Source organism: Mauremys reevesii, linkage group 1 (genome assembly GCF_016161935.1).
Source record: "Mauremys reevesii isolate NIE-2019 linkage group 1, ASM1616193v1, whole genome shotgun sequence".
NCBI lineage: Eukaryota > Metazoa > Chordata > Testudines > Geoemydidae > Mauremys > Mauremys reevesii.
The window spans coordinates 272465998-272482477 of NC_052623.1; the positions used below are offsets into that span (position 1 = coordinate 272465998).

The 16480-nt window shown below is 45.2% G+C and overlaps 1 protein-coding gene across 1 annotated transcript in view; it reads left to right on the forward strand.

Annotated features, from left to right (window-relative positions):
- The window catches only part of LOC120374311 (heat-stable enterotoxin receptor-like), a 61177-nt gene that overhangs the window by 15471 nt on the left and 29226 nt on the right, over positions 1-16480 (forward strand). Inside the window, exons 8-14 of the mRNA XM_039493770.1 lie at positions 2465-2603; positions 4096-4181; positions 5137-5248; positions 11264-11345; positions 14339-14444; positions 14984-15046; positions 15632-15703. Of these exons, the coding sequence (XP_039349704.1) occupies positions 2465-2603; positions 4096-4181; positions 5137-5248; positions 11264-11345; positions 14339-14444; positions 14984-15046; positions 15632-15703 (660 nt within the window). The remainder of the gene's footprint in view (positions 1-2464; positions 2604-4095; positions 4182-5136; positions 5249-11263; positions 11346-14338; positions 14445-14983; positions 15047-15631; positions 15704-16480) is intronic.

The following is a 16480-nucleotide window of genomic DNA, read 5'->3' on the forward strand; positions in this document are numbered from 1 at the left end:
TGATGTGGGGTTACAGCATCACAAAGCAAAGGTGCAAGATTGTTGTGCTACACTATGAGGCCCAAACTAAGTTCAAAGCTTTTAATTGGCCTGCAAGTGTCTAATTTATGGGACTTGGGAGAGAGCTGTACAAATTTTTACTCATGGGGGAATTCTGTGCCACTGCACATGTACAGAATTTATGTCCCCCACAGATTTCTTTGTTTCCCCACAGAAAAATGACTTTCTGACAAGGAAGCAAAGGGAAGCCACAAAAGTGGTCATGCGACCCTCCCCAGCAGTATGTTTCAGGTGCCCAGGGCAGCCAGCAGAGTGGTAGATCACTGTGGGTTGGGGGCAGGATTGGTGAAAACACGGTTGGTGGCTCCTACCCTGCACCAGGCTCAGCTGCTAGTCCCGGCTGAGCTGGGGAGGATGGGACTTCCTCTTTTCCTACACAGCATCTGGGGCCGGGTCAGACCCACCCCCAGATTTCTCCCCCGGGTGTAGGAAGCTCTGCAAACTGCTCCCCCCACCCAGCACTTCCTGTACCCATTGCTCCTCAGCTGCAGGGGGAGGGATTACTGTACAGGGAGCTGCTCCCCCATCCATCCAGCTCCTGTGCATCAAGATCCCCTCATACCTACACCCTCCCTCTGAGCCTCACCCTACCCCTGCACCCAGAGCCCCCCTGACAAGCCCCACTCCCCCTGCACCTGGACCACCCGGAAGACCACCCACACCCAGATCCACACCCTATTGAACCCCAACCAGCTGCATCTGGATCCCAAACCAACTGAATCCCACTCCTCCAGCATCTGGACCCCCCACTGAGCCCCCACACCCAGACCCCCCTGCTGAGCTCTATCCCATGCCCACACACTCAGACCCCCCCTGCTGAGCACCAACCCCCTTCACTTGGGCCCCCCAGTACAGTCCCATTACTGTTGCACCCAGAACCCCCCAACAAGCCCTTGTGCATCCAGACCCTGAAAACACCCAGCTCCCCCACTGAGCCACCCACACCCAGATTGCCCCACACAGAACCCTGTTAACCCACACCTGGATCCTCCCATGCTAAGCCCTCCACACTTGCATCCTGCCTTGCTGAGCCTGCCTGCCCACACCTGGTGCACCTGGCATGGAGGGGCAGGGCTCTGGGGTGTTTCTGGGGCAGGCCTGGTCCTTGCGCTGTGTCAGAGTTGGGTGCAGCCTCACTGCTGAGTCCGTGTTCCAGGGTGGGGGAAGGGGAGCTGCACAGTGACCTGTGCTCCCCAATGCCATGCTGGAGCCTCAACATTTATTTGACAAATAACATTTGCAGAATTTTAATATATCGTTTACAGAAATTTTAATTTTTTGGCACAGAATGCCCTCAGGAGTAGAAAATATGGACTGTACCTCAAGTTTTGGGGTGACTGTAAAGTCTATCAGATGCTTTCTAGAGTAGCTTTACTACATAATTCAGGCTGGATTTATAGATGTGGTGGGACTGTGGGGGGAAAAGGAGCGGTGGCCAGGTTTCAGAGGCACAGACTGTGGGGAAAACAAGGGCTGAGAGACAGAAACTCTGCTACACTACAGAGGAAGCCAGGGAAAAAGGAAGGGTCTGGAATTGTGATTTGGGGGAGTTGTGGGAAGACAGAGATGAAGCACCTTGCTCCCAAAGGAGAATAAGTGGGGGATTTGGAGGTGGGAGAACCTCTTGTAACAGGTTTCTAGCTGAGCAATACAGCTACAGGACTTAGTTGCCTTGCCCTGTGCCCCTGGGGATAAGTGCAATGGTATCGCTACTGCCCTCTGGTGCAGAACAACAGAATAAACTCTGATGAAAGGTAATTCAGTGATTTTTTATGGGTACCCTTCCTCTGCCCATTTGGGGCCTGTCATCTACAATGTCACAGCAGATCCAGGGTTATTTGGAGCTTATGCCGCTGCATTTCTTTTCCTGGTCAACTTTCTGCTACCTGGGTCGCATCAGCAAAAAGTCAGGCAGGACCAATGCCTTATGTACCTTTAATATCACCAAGTCTCCCCTGCAGGTTTGTAGAAACCTTTGAGGCACCATCAAGTATTACTGACAAGTGAACTAAACCCAAGACATGGAAGATTCAGAAATCAACAGTCGTCAGGAGGTGTCTAGTGGAAAATACTTTTGACCCACAGCACCTCTTGCTATTCCAGTCCTAGGGCCTCCCCAGTTCTGCCACTGCACCTGAATTTTGACCTGCAGTACCCTCTTTCTACAGACCTGTGGCTCCATCACCTCACTCTGCTTATATATCTCAATCCCATCTTGCAGCATCCTATTTTTCCAAGCCTGACCCCCCCACACCACTACCAATGCACCTCACTCTGATCTGCAGCAGCTTCTGCTGTTCCATTCCTGAAGATTTTCCTGAGCTGATACTCCCAACTATGCTGCAGTTTTGGATGGAGGTATAAACAGGCTGTGTTACCAACTTCTTTTTTCCCCCTATTCTAGCTGAATAATGACTATATTGTCGGCTATTTGGATGGAGTCTTGCTCTTTGGACACATCCTGCAGAAACTTCTGCTTTCCCAACAGCCAGTTGGGAGTCCCAGAGATTTCACTGAACAGTTTCGGAACGTCACATTTAAAGGTAATCAAGTACAATTCTGAGCAACAGCTCACTGAGTGGACTGTGGGGAGAGGGAGTTTGTTTTCCAGGTGGGCATGAGGGGCAGTCCCCTTACTGCTGAACGGGTTCAGACTCTGCAATGAGTTGTCTTCCCTCTTGTTCTGTTCAATTGATTTTTCCAAATATACTATGATAATCAGCACTGAAGAAACAGACTAAGTAATATCCATACACAATCCCCCTCTGTATACATCACATACAAAATAAGAGATGAAACATTTTATAAATTTCAGTTAGGACCAAAGTGTTTGAGGGACAGAATCTCTCCTGGGCTGCAGGCTCTTCACACTGGTCTGGCGGTGTAAAGGGTACAGAAATGACCTAGGACGAATACTCCTCTATAGTGGGAGGGGCACTCCCTGGTCAGCACAGAATAAGATGACATATGTTAAGCTCCTTGGCCTTATTACATTGTGCCTTTCTGGTGTAGGTATAGAGGACTGAATTGTCTATATGGGGACTATTGCCTGGGTGGACCAAAGGATGTGTAATAGTGAGGCATCCAAGTTGGTTGCAGAGTCCATTAGGCTCTTCCCTGTCATCTGACTGGCATCCAGGTTTTATTTTAGGCTAGACACAAGGTTGGATGAGAATGAAGTATACATAACATTGAACCAAATCCATCTCTAAGCTTCATCCCCAAAAATGTAGCCAGTCCTTCTTTTGTCATTGTCCTGGATGACAGTGTGGGGAGTATGTATAGTAGATAACATTCAGCCACAGCTAACATTGGCCAAGAAAGCATCAGCATCAATTTCACCATTGACTTCAGAGGGAGCAGAATTAGTCCAACACTGAGTGCTTTTGAAGATTACACCCTAAAATCCTTAGTCTGTAACATTAACATATCCTGAGTTATGGAATGTATGTGTTCCCCACCATAAGAAAGAAAGCATCAGGGTAAGAAAAAGTATGATTAAAATGGCAAGGTACACAAGGTTATTAGACCCAATCAGCTATCCCTCAACAATGAAAATCTAGCCCAAGTGAAGCCAGTAGAAAAGAATATAAATTATCTCTGTATTTCCCTCCTTGTTAACAGACTTTAAGACCAAGGATAGAATCAGAGTTTCCTTCTCACCTCTAGAGATGGTCCCTTGAAGGCACATTGGCAGGATCAGTGTATGGAAATAAAACAGACTGGTTGCTACATGAGTGGTATTTTTTCTGTGGTCAGGGAGGCTTCATTCTTCAGTATTGTCAGATCTACTCCTTTTACCAATTTCAAACTCATATTTTAAAGCAAAAATAGTATGGAAATAGGGGAGAAGCAGAGATTGAATAAGCTGATGTGGGTGCTAAGAAGGGTGCTGTTATGTAGATGCAGAAGGTTAATGGGAAGAAAAACCCTAACATCAGAAGTCTCTTAATTTACACCTCTCTTCTTGTCACTTGTTAATGCTTCTTGGGAAAGTGCCAGGCTCCTTCATTGATCTGTTCTTTGTGTCCACAGGTGCATTGGGTCCAGTGACCCTGGATGAATTTGGAGATCTTGATGTCAATTTGTCTCTATTGTATACATCAGTAGATACCTATCAAGTATGTAATTCCATTAAGAAGGTATTCTGTGGTGATCTATGAGAGGGGAACTAGAGGCTCTGGGTTAGAGTGTGACTATAACAAGAGAGATAGCCAGAGCTGAAAGGGAGGTGTACTAGAACTGTCTGTGTGCAGGTGTGGGGGGTAGGGGTCCCTTCATGTCCCCTCCCCTCCCCTCCTAGACTCCACTGTCTTTCTCACCCTGCTGGCAGCTGCCCAAGGGGTCCTTGGAGCAAGCAAACAAATGAAAAGTCTTCTCCTCTCTTTCTTGTCTTCTGGGAGAGGGAAGTCCATGGGAAATTAGAGAAAAGTAAGGGTGACCTGGGACTCGGGCAGTCTTCCTGGATCAGCTCTTTGGGCTTAGTCTCGATGGGGGTCTATCTCCAGCCCCTCCTCATGGGGCATGTTGTTTTGAGGCTCAGTTGTGCAGCTTTGGGAGAAGTGAAGCTTGTTGCTGTCTCTCTCTGTGAGCCTAGCTTGGCTTTCAGAGGCAGGGCAGCCTTCATCCTGTTCACTGCTCCATCCTGGGGCAGCTGTTCCCTTTTAAGCTCCCCCCACTCCAGGCAGAACAAGCCTTGCAGGTGTGCCTTGTTGGTGTTGAACAGGCCCAGGGGAACTTGTTTATCTCCTCTCTGCCATTTTGAGAGCATGCCCCTTCACAGCAGCACAATGGGGCAAGTGGGGAAAGACGTCACCCTGATGACTTGGTAGACTGATGAAGTCAAAAACACCAGACTTTGTGGGACTGCTGCACTTCTGGGAAGGACAGAGTAGTAGTATAGGCAGAATATGAAAAACAGAAACATGAACCAGGCTGGAGGGGACACATCACTGCAGTAGAGGGCATGAGTCTATTTTGCTGAGAGTTGTGTAGTGCACTATGGGAGGATGAAGCAAAGGAAAGGGACTGAGTGTGAGAGCTATTAACAAAGTTCATTTCTATACTCTCTCACAGTTCCAGACCCTTCTGCAGTATGACACTCATCAGAATAAGACAAAACCAGTGACTACCAGCCCATCTTTCATCTGGAGGAACCGGAAGCTGCCTAATGACATTCCAAGCACCGGTGAGATACCTACTAAAACTGGTTCATAATGGAGGGGGCTCATGCACCATTAAGATAACACTTACTATGCAATGTGGCCACCCAATCTTAACTGCCATTGGGATGTCAATAGGAGCTGAGAATATGACAGTACCTTATCCTAGCCTAACTAAACCGGTCATTTTCTGTGTACCCAATACAACTTCAAATTATCATTTCTGTTCAAATACTGCTAGGAGCCTTGCTGTACTCTGTGCAGCACAGTTGATCTATGATGTACTTGATGCTATTGGAATAACAGAGACTTGGTGGGATAACTCACATGACTGGAGTACTGTCATGGACGGATATAAACTGTTCAGGAAGGACAGGCAGGGCAGAAAAAATGGAGGAGTTGCACTGTATGTAAGAGAAGTATGACTGCTCAGAGCTCTGGTATGAAACTGCAGGAAAACCTAGGAGTCTCTGGATTAAGTTTAGAAGTGTGAGCAACAAGGGTGATGTCGTGCTGGGAGTCTGCTATAGACCACTAGACCATGGGGATGAGGTGGACGAGGCTTTCTTCCGGCAACTAACAGAAGTTACTAGATTGCAGGCCCTGGTTCTCATGGGAGACTTCAATCACCCTGATATCTACTGGGAGAGCAATACAGCAGAGCACAGACAATCCTGGAAGTTTTTGGAAAGTGTAGGGGACAATTTCCTGGTGCAAGTGTTGGAGGAACCAACTGGGGCAGAGCTCTTCTTGACCTGCTGCTCACAAACAAGGAAGAATTAATAGGGGAAGCAAAAGTGGATGGGAACCTGGGAGGCAGTGACCATGAGATGGTCGAGTTCAGGATCCTGACACAAGGAAGAAAGGAGAGCAGCAGAATATGGTCCCTGGACTTCAGAAAAGCAGACTTTGAGTCCCTCAGGGAACTGATGGGCAGGATCCCCTGGAAGAATAACATGAGGGGGAAAGGAGTCCAGGAGAGCTGGCTGTATTTTAAAGAATCCTTATTGAGTTTGCAGGAACAAACCATCCTGATGTGTAGAAAGAATAGTAAATATGGCAGGTGACCAGCTTGACTTATCAGTGAAATCCTTGCTGATCTTAAACACAAAACAGAAACTTACAAGAAGTGGAAGATTGGACAAATGACCAGGGAGGAGTATAAAAATATTGCTCAGAATGCAGGAGTGAAATCAGGAAGGCCAAATCACACTTGGAGTTGTAGCTAGCAAGAGATGTTAAGAGTAACAAGAAGGGTTTCTTCAGGTACATTAGCAACAAGAAGAAAGTCAAGGAAAGTTTGGGCCCCTTACTGAATGAGGGAGGCAACCTAGTGACAGAGGATGTGGAAAAAGCTAATGTACTCAATGCTTTTTCCCCCTCTTTCTACACGAACAAGGTCAGCTCCCAGACTACTGCACTGGGCAGCACAGCATGGGGAGGAAGTAACCAACCCTCTGTGGAGAAAGAAGTGGTTTGGGACTATTTAGAAAATCTGGACAAGCACAAGTCCATGGGGCTGGATGTGCTGCATCCGAGGGTGCTAAAGGAGTTGGCGGATGTGATTGCAGAGCCATTGGCCACTATCTTTGAAAACTCATGGCAATCAGGGGAGGTCCTGGATGACTGGAAAAAGGCTAATGTAGTGCCCATCTTTAAAAAAGGGAAGGAGGAGGATCTGGGGAACTACAGGCCAGTCAGCCTCACTTCAGTCCCTGGAAAAATCATGGAGCAGGTCCTCAAGGAATCAATTCTGAAGCACTTAGAGGAGAGGAAAGTGATCAGGAACAGTCAGCATGGATTCACCAAGGGCAAGTCATGCCTGATTAACCTAATTGCCTTCTGTGATAAGAGAACTGGCTCTGTGGGTGAGCGGAAAGCAGTGGATGTGTTATTCCTTGACTTTAGCAAAGCTTTTGATACTGTCTCCCACAGTATTCTTGCCAGCAAGTTAAAGAAGTATGGGCTGGATGAATGGACTATAAGGTGGATAGAAAGCTGGCTAGATCATCGGGCTCAATGGGTAGTGATCAATGGCTCCATGTCTAGTTGGCAGCTGATATCAAGTGGAGTGCCCCAAGGATCGGTCCTGGGGCCGGTTTTGTTCAATATCTTCATTAATGATCTGGAGGATGGCGTGGACTGCACCCTCAGCAAGTTTCCAGATGACATTAAACTGGGAGGAGTGGTAGATACCCTGGAGGGTAGGGATAGGATACAGACGGACCTAGACAAATTAGAGGGTTGGGCCAAAAGAAATCAGATGAGGTTCAACAAGGACAAGTGCAGAGTCCTGCACTTAGGATGGAAGAATCCCATGCACTGCTACAGACTAGGGACCGAATGGCTAGGCAGCAGTTCTGCAGAAAAGGACCTAGGTGTTACAGTGGACGAGAAGCTGGATATGAGTCGACAGTGTGCCCTTGTTGCCAAGAAGGCTAACGGCATTTTGGGCTCTATAAGTAGGGGCATTGCCAGCAGATCGAGGGACATTATCATTCCCCTCTATTCGGCATTGGTGAGGCCTCATCTGGAGTACTATGTCCAGTTTTGGGCCCCACACTACAGGAAGGATGTGGAAAAATTGGAAAGAGTCCAGTGAAGGGCAACAAAAATGATTAGGGGACCGAAGCACATGACTTATGAAGAGAGGCTGAGGAACTGGGATCGTTTAGTCTGCAGAAGAGAAGAATGAGGGGGGATTTGATAGCTGCTTTTAACTACCTGAAAGGGGGTTCCAAAGAAGATGGATCTAGACTGTTCTCAGTGGTACCTGATGACAGAACAAGGAGTAATGGTCTCAAGTTGCAGTGGGGGAGGTTTAGGGTGGATATTAGGAAGAACTTTTTCACTAGGAGGGTGGCGGGTTACCTAGGGAGGTGGTGGAATCTCCTTCCTTAGAGGTTTTTAAGGTCAGGATTGACAAAGCCCTGGCTGGGATGATTTAGTTGGGGACTGGTCCTGCTTTGAGCAGAGAGTTGGACTAGATGACCTCCCTAGGTCCCTTCCAACCCTGATACTCTATGATTCTATGTGGCTGGAAGAGATCACATTGGACAGTAAAAACTTTACTGAAGTGTAATGGTACTGTGATGGACCAAAGGGGCAGAGTTAATGTTGCACGGCAGGTGTCTTCCTAACTTTGCATTTCCTACATTTGTAAGGTTTGTGCTTTCTTGGCCCGTGCAATAGTACCTCCATAATCCTGGAACCTGAACTGCTCATTTTCTGGTTTTCTAACCTTTGGATTTTTGGACACAAACTCATGTTGTGGATGAGCATGAAGAGCCTAGGGCCCTGTGGAGAGCCAGAAAGCTTAACTCCATATTAACACAGTGCCTTGTATGCAAATAGCTATAAGGTGTACAAAAAGCTTTAGGTGGAGAGCAGTTCAGTATGGTTGTACTTCACTCACTACTAGATGGTACCTCCTCTGGCTGTTCTGGGGATTAGCTCTGCCAGGGCAACACCCCTTCTTGCAGTTCCACCCCATCTCTCTGTCCACAGTCCCCCCTCTCACTTCAAGAGCTTCCTGCTTCCTCTGCCCGATCACTCAGCATTTCCCTCTTCTGGGGCATCAAAATCTTTCAACACAATTTGTCCCAGGCAGTCTGCTTCCTGCCTCCTGGTCTGCGCTACTTCCCCAGTGCCTGGCAGGGGAAACTGGTCCTTCCCTCTACTCTGTGTTCCAGATCAGGGGCCCTTCCATCACTTGCTAAGATCTGCCCTATCCCATACCTTGCTGCTTTTCCCCTGAGCTTTTCCTATCTTTCTGGCTCTATGGGTTTGCCAGCCCAAACTCCATCTTCCCAGGGAGTAGCTGTAGACTACCCTCCAGTCCTAACCATATTGCCCTTCTCCCAGGGAGCAAATGCAGACTACTTCCCTGTCAGCTTCTGGGCTTTATACAGACTGCTCCTGTTCCTGTCCCTGTCCAGCTGAGCCTTGACTCTAATTAATCCCTGCTCCCTGGCTTCTCCTCCAGGTGCAACCTGGGCAGTTAATTGGCTCAGCTAGCCACCTTAACCCCTTCTCCCTTGTGTGGGATAGACACCCTATCACAGGCTGATACTAACTCAGCCATCAGTATATTGTGATCAGTGGAACTGGAGCCAGAAGGCCCTTGTTCCTTGGAGGGACAAGGACTGTTATTGACAGCACACCAGGAGACAGGGAATGGGTGGAGTTTGTCTGAGTTGCTTCCAGCCTCAGGGAGAGCACAGTGCACAGGGTTTAATGAAATTATACTTGTTGAACTTAACCTGCATTCAGCTTCACTCTTTGCTAATGAAACAAGGAAGAGGACACTTCCAGTAAAAGTCAGCTCAACCTAGCTCCCACTGGCTTGACCCAGACTCTGTTTCAATTCTTGATAGCTTTCTACTGACCCTCTGTGTGACCCAGGACAAGTCTGGACCACAGAATCATGACGTACCACTTTCTCTTGGTGACCAAAAGTTCCTTCTGTATTCAATCAGATTTTAAATCCGGACTACTAGAATTCAGAGTTTTGTGGAACACAGTGGCACCAAAAGCCCAGTAGAGAGCAGATGAGCACTTTGATTATTTGGCATAAGAGTTATTTAGCACATTAAGCTAATGTCCTACATGTCTCTGTTGACAAGCGTTATTGTGCAAATGTAGCTAAGCTGAGGTACCACTCATTGTTCTCCTCCCAATTTTGAGTCCATTTGCAGTAAAGGGTTACATGGAACGTAGTGTTTTCATTTACATTCTTCCACCATCCTCAAACTCCTTAAGAAAATGCCTCAGGAAGTCATGTATAGCCAAAAAATAGGAAACTTGACATTTTTACAGAGTTTAGTTTCCTCGATAGTAGAAACATTATGAGACCAGCATATGTTTTAGCACCATAAATAGGCTTCCTGAATCAGCCAAAAGTCTATGAAAACACAAATTCAGAGCTATTAGGCTTAGTTCAGGATTAAGCATATACTACCATTTTCAAGTTGTAGCAGTCAAGCAAACCATAGTAAAGCAGGGGATCAATACTTGCAAATCTAGAAGTCCAACTTCTGATATAACCAGATTTTTTTGCAGCTTAGGCTAAACAAACAAACATAAATGCTTTCCAAAGCCAAGAGTTTAAAAAGGCTTCCTCCAGCCAGTTTCCAAATAAATATATTCAAACAGAAAATGGCTTTAGATAGCCAAAGTTTAAGTTACTGTTACCATCCACCTCCTATCAAAACTGTTCTAGCTAGCTATGTCCTCTTTCCTCTAGAAAGCTAAGCAAACTCAGTAACTAGAACCAGGGGTGGCTCTAGACATTTTGCCGCCCCAAGCACGGAGCTGGTCCCGTGGCTTCAGTGGACCTCACGCAGGCAAGGCACCCTGCCTGCCACCCTAGCGGCGACCGGCAGGGCACCCCCTGTGGCTTGCTGCCCCAGGCACGTGCTTGGAGTGCTGGTGCCTGGAGCCGCCCCTGACTAGAACACAACCCTTTTATAGTGTGTAATTTGCAACTGCTGATCCAATTCTGCCACTCTTCCCCATGACATTCCTTAAATTTGGGCTTTCATCTTTGATTTTTCTATTGCTCAGAGTTTTAATACCCACCCTACCAATCCCTGGATGGGGTCTATACACTCCAACATAAATTTTATTCTGGTTCTTTAGGAAGAATACACAATATTAATTCGTGGTGGAATACTGTTTAGCATGCTATAGTGTCAGTAGCCACAAGAGGGTAGCAGAGCCTCAAGAACAAAACTGGTGCTGTAATACTCCCATTTCAAACATCACCCAGTCACATTATTAAAATCATGTTTGGAATCATGCAGGCTTCTATAAGTGAGACACATGTTTCAGGGGGTTGGCAGGGAGACACCTCATGACTCCTCATGCATATCTGCTTGACTGATTTATTTATTGGTGACCTGATATCCTGCCTTCCTAACTGGAGGCCAATCTTCCACTGATTTCAACAGGCTTTGCATCAGGCCCTGGGTATGTATTTTTTAATATGTGTTCAGTGTTTTCACTAAGGTTGTATGTTTTCCCATTTCTCTCCTTTGCAGGCCCGCCCATCCTGACAATCGCTGTCTTTGCACTCACTGGGACCGTGGTGTTGGTTCTGATCATTGCTCTGCTGGTGTTGAGGTACCAGCCTCATCTTTCTTTTCTCCTCCATTTGCTGCTTCTGGGCATGGGTTGTTTGATATCTCCTTGAAAATCCTTCAAATTATCTCCCACCCATTGGCAAGGCTCTTGCTGGCTTCTCCCTCTGTGTGTGCCACTCTATTGTAGACACCATGCATGGCACCTGCATTCAGCACTCCGCTTTGAGAAATGATCCAGTTGCTCAGGTGGTAGATGTGACAGATGATCAGACCTATTCCACCCACTAGAAAGCACTGTTTCGCATACGCACACAAACTTAGCAAGTGTCTTTGTGAGGACAAGGCCAACCTTCAGACTTTTTCTCACACTTAGCCCTTTCTATTACTCTACTGTTTCTTTACCCTTTTGGTAACTTAACAGTTCATTCTGAAAGGATGACTCAATCTTGTGTCATTGCACAAATAAAAACACCAGAAAGTTTTGGTGCCACAGTTTCTAGATCCACTTTGTCTCTTACTATTTTCCCAGACTTGTCTTGCCTCATTGCAGCTAGTTCACATGTTTTTTCTATGACTAAAATTTTCTAACTAGATCGTGGTATAGCTTCTATCATGGCGGAAAAATCAGATAAATAGAAACTGAAACCCACTTTAAGATCCTCTCAAAGAAAAAGTTCAACCCATTTTCAGTGCATCTATATATCTCTCATATTCACAGGACTCAGAACCGTCATTTTCAGTGGTTTTAGAGATGTATTATTTTACCTGGACTTTCCACCTTTAGTAGCTCAGACAACTCCTTTTCCACAGATCAAAGGACTTCAGAGACAAGAACATTGGATTCTATGAAAACCTGATTGGTAGCACACTTTAATCATTGCCATTTTGACCTGATGTGTTCTCCTTGCTAGTTAACACTTTCCGTGAGATAAGACTCCAAGTTGATGTAGTCAGTCCACACTTGGATGCCTAGCTGTACTCAAGAAACAGAAGAGCTCATTGTTCCCAAACCCTAAGGGCAAACATGCCAACAGACTGATAAAGTTAATCTGTATTTGTTTATTTGTTGAAGAGCTACCAGAAATTTGACAAAAGGCTATTTCCAGACACTTTGTACTGCTGCCAAAGGTGCTGTTACCCCTCCTGAATCTATTCCAATGAATCTATTGATGGCAAAGATACTAATCGTTGAATTCCATTTAGAGTTTTATGCCACACCCATCACTGTGGTCTCTGAGAGCCTCCAATGCAGAAGAAATCCCTGGGGATTCCTCAGAATCAATTCTTGCTATTTTTTTCCAATGAATTTACGCTTTGCATGTAGAAATGTTACCAAACTTCACAATCCTAGTTAACTCAGATGATACAGTGGATCACCTCACAATTCTCAAGGAAGAAGAGAGACCTGACAATGCCATTCTCTTTTGTCAGCCAGTTAATGTCCTGATTTATAACTGTCTACACTTGATACCAGTTTTGCTCTTCCCATCAATATAGCCACCTCCACAAGCAGCCTACCTAAACTGAGGTCATCTGACCCTAGTTTCAATTGTGCAGTAATTTCCTGCTCTAGTAAGTCTTATTTCTTGATAGATGATAATAATGCTCCTAAGGATCCATTAGGCAAGAAAATGAACCAGCGCTCCAATCATTTCTTATATATCACCCAGTGTGTGGAGTTCCTAAACTATCCACACTTTTCTGGGTAGTTCTGACTTCCAAGTAAACAAATCAATCCAGAGTCCTCAAAAAAACACAAAACCAGTATTAGACATTGGAAATGTCATTCCAGTCCAATAAGTGCTTAGGTACTAACAAGTGAAATGGATCTTTCTTTTCTACAGGGTTTAGTTGCCTTATTTATTGATAGTTCATAGAATTTTCTAGTTAAGATTATGAAATGGGAATTTCCCATAATTTAATGTTTTCCTAACCATCTTGAAATTTCTCCCTTATGATATCTCTCTGTTCTTGAATACTGTTAGAGCTTCATGTGGGGAATTCAGGAGCGATACAGTGAGACCCATATAACTAGAGCCCCATGATCTCATAACTGTCTAGCACTTTGACTGGTGCTCCTATTGGCAAATTATGATGGTTCAAATGCAACTAAACACTCCAGACTAAAATCAGAAAAAACTTTTACAGCTAAAAATGGACATTTCCTCCCTCTCCCCTTAGCAATGGCAGTTAAAATATGTTAGAAACATAAACTATTTATGTCAGTCAGCATCCTAGAATCTTCAGTGTTCCAGAGCATTCTCCAGCAGCCAATCACTGTTCAGGATTTGCCAGCATTCCACTAACCAATCCTTTTTATACAGGAGCAACCCACATAGAAGAGTGGAAATTCCAATGAATTGTTTTCCTGTTTCACAGTTTTGTTATAATTCTTCTGTTGAGGAAGGACATTCCTGCAGAAAAGATAGGGGATGCCATGCCCCAATTCCAAGGATTATTCCCCAATATAATCAGGAAATCTGCCAGAGGCAAAGGCCCTCTACAAGAAGTCACCTTTCTTCATTCTGCTGCCTCCCCACTGGCTTCTTGCTTTTCCTGGATAGCACAATTCATTTCTGCAAGAGCCTTGCTGCGAGGGGCTCATCTGATCCATGTTTGCCTCTGGGATTGCCTTCAGAGGATGTTCAATAGCAAGAAAAGTAAACAGTATAAGCTATTGCAGACTCATTCTGCAGTAACTTGCATTGTTTTCCCCTGTGTATGAATGTGAAGAATTAGGCAGCAACCTGCCAGCAAATCCTCTTTTGCATTGACCCCTTCAGATCTATAGTGCTGAAACCTCAGAGAGCTCAGACTTCCCTAGGATCAGGGGAAAAAGGTGTATGTGATGGAGAGGGTATTTCTCCCTTCCAGGCCTCAACGCTGGGAGCTGTAAGAGCAGGCTCTCCAGGAATGCATGAAGAAAAGAGTACAGGAGCTAGTGCACAGGATTCTAATACTCCAAGATTCCCCACTGCATTCAGCAGCATGGATTCCTGTTGTTTGATAGAAACAGGTTCGCTTCTTTCACAGGAAGTATAGGAGAGATATTGCACTTCGGCAGAAGAAATGGTCTCACATCCCCCCTGACAAGATCCTGCCTCTGGAGACCAATGAGACAAGCCATGTCAGTCTGAAGGTAGGAGAAACAAGATATCCTCATGGAGGGAGGATTGTGGGGACTCAGAGTCTCTGCACTATCAAGGTTTAGTGTTAGACAAACAGTGACTACTGCTTGGGCTCTGACAGTGGTAGAAATATCTGTTAAAATTGGTTCACTGTCTTTTCACCTGCTATGCACTGTGCAGAAGAGGAATGAGATTAATCCCCAGTAACTTCCCCACTTAATACAGCAAGTACAAGTTCTTTGTACGACTGTGAAACAGGCAGGGTAAATCTTTCCAGGCTCTTCCATTGGCTTCCCTCACCATTAGTATCACAAATGACATCCCTTTTCAAGAAGGGGTTGATCTTTGTTTTGTCTGTAAATCACAGGCCAATAGTATTGATCAGAGGAAAAGACCCTGATGGCATATGGGAGTTGCATGAATGGTGATTGTATGCTTTGGGATTTAGTTGGGCTTTAAAGAGAGAGACACCCATGCAGACAGTCTGGTGCCTGCCAGGGTGGGGTTCGTATGTTATAATTGCTGGCTAATAGTCTTCTTTGTTCTCCAGATTGATGAAGACAAGAGGCGTGACACAATCCAGAGACTGCGCCAAGCCAAATATGACAAGAAGGTAAAATGAGCACAGCATCTCTGCTCCCCTTCCCATCTTTAGTGAGAGGCTTTTGTGAAAGGCAGTTGGTTCTCTTCAGAGATCAGGAAGCAATGCCACCCTCATTTTCATCTAACCTTGCTAAACCGGTGAGTTTATGAAAGGGGTGAGGCGTTCATTTTCCTTTGAGGCCCCCTTGTATTAGCAACTGCCAGAGGCAGAATATTGGACTCAATGAACCACTGGCCTAGTCCCGAATGGCAAGAGGCAGGATCCAGGACATAATAGACCACTGGTCTGATATGATGTGGCATGAGGTAAATTAGTGGACTAGATGGGAAAAGGAGGACTCTTATTTATGTGTGAAATCCCCGGAATTTCAGTTGAACTTTTTGCCTGAGTAAGGTGACTCATGTGAGTGAAGGGTTTGAAAGATCAGCCCCTAAGTCTGTTCCAGGACAACTTGGTAAATCTTGTGAAAATTAATATAACTCCATTACTTATTAGTGGATAAGGATATATTCAAATACCAGAAGAAGTTTAAGGGAGCACAGATTGTTGTTGTGCAACTGCTATGGTTTCCTTCCAGTTTTTTTTTCTTTCCAGGTGGTGATCCTGAAAGATCTCAAACACAATGATGGGAATTTCACAGTGAAACAAAAGATAGAACTGAACAAGGTAACTGTTTCATGTAGCAGCTAGACACTACAGAGTGAAGGAAACTAATTAGTGAACTCATTCCCCCAAATCCATGTGTGTGTGTCCATCCCACAGGCTACTGTAGCCTGAGGGCCCCTCTGTTTGTTTTGGGGGTGGGGTCTTATGCACAGTTCTGATTCTGCACTGTAAGTCACTGAAGTTGAGGATGACTGAGATCGCTCATGAACTTGATAGAACCTTGTTAATCCACATTTTTATAAGCATCATTTTTAGTACTGATTTCTCTTTCCTCACTTCATACCAATCATTTAATAGTGGACTGTTGTAGTCAAATCTCCTATTACTAAGGGCTAAATGTATCTCTGGTGTACACAAATACATCCCCATTAACTTTCACAGAATTATACCCTTTAATACTTCACAATTTTTTACAAAATATACTACGTACATTTTTACATTAGGGACAGATACATTGTAAAGTATTATAAATAATTTAAATGAAACTGCAATAGCCTAACTAAATGAACAAAGTACATACTATCATGCAGGATCCTCATATTTTTATTATTTGTTCATTTACTAACTAATTTGCAACATTCAGTCATTTATAATGGGTATCCATGTCCAGGGTGTGAAACTGTGAGGTTCTACTGCAGAGGCATAATGGAGACAACGGAGTTTGGAATACAGTGAACAGTCACTCCCCACCCTTAACTCCTAGATCAGAAGGCTCTGGAATGAGAGCTACCCTTCAGCAATTACCCACTTTGGTTCTCCCACAACTGCACACAGAGA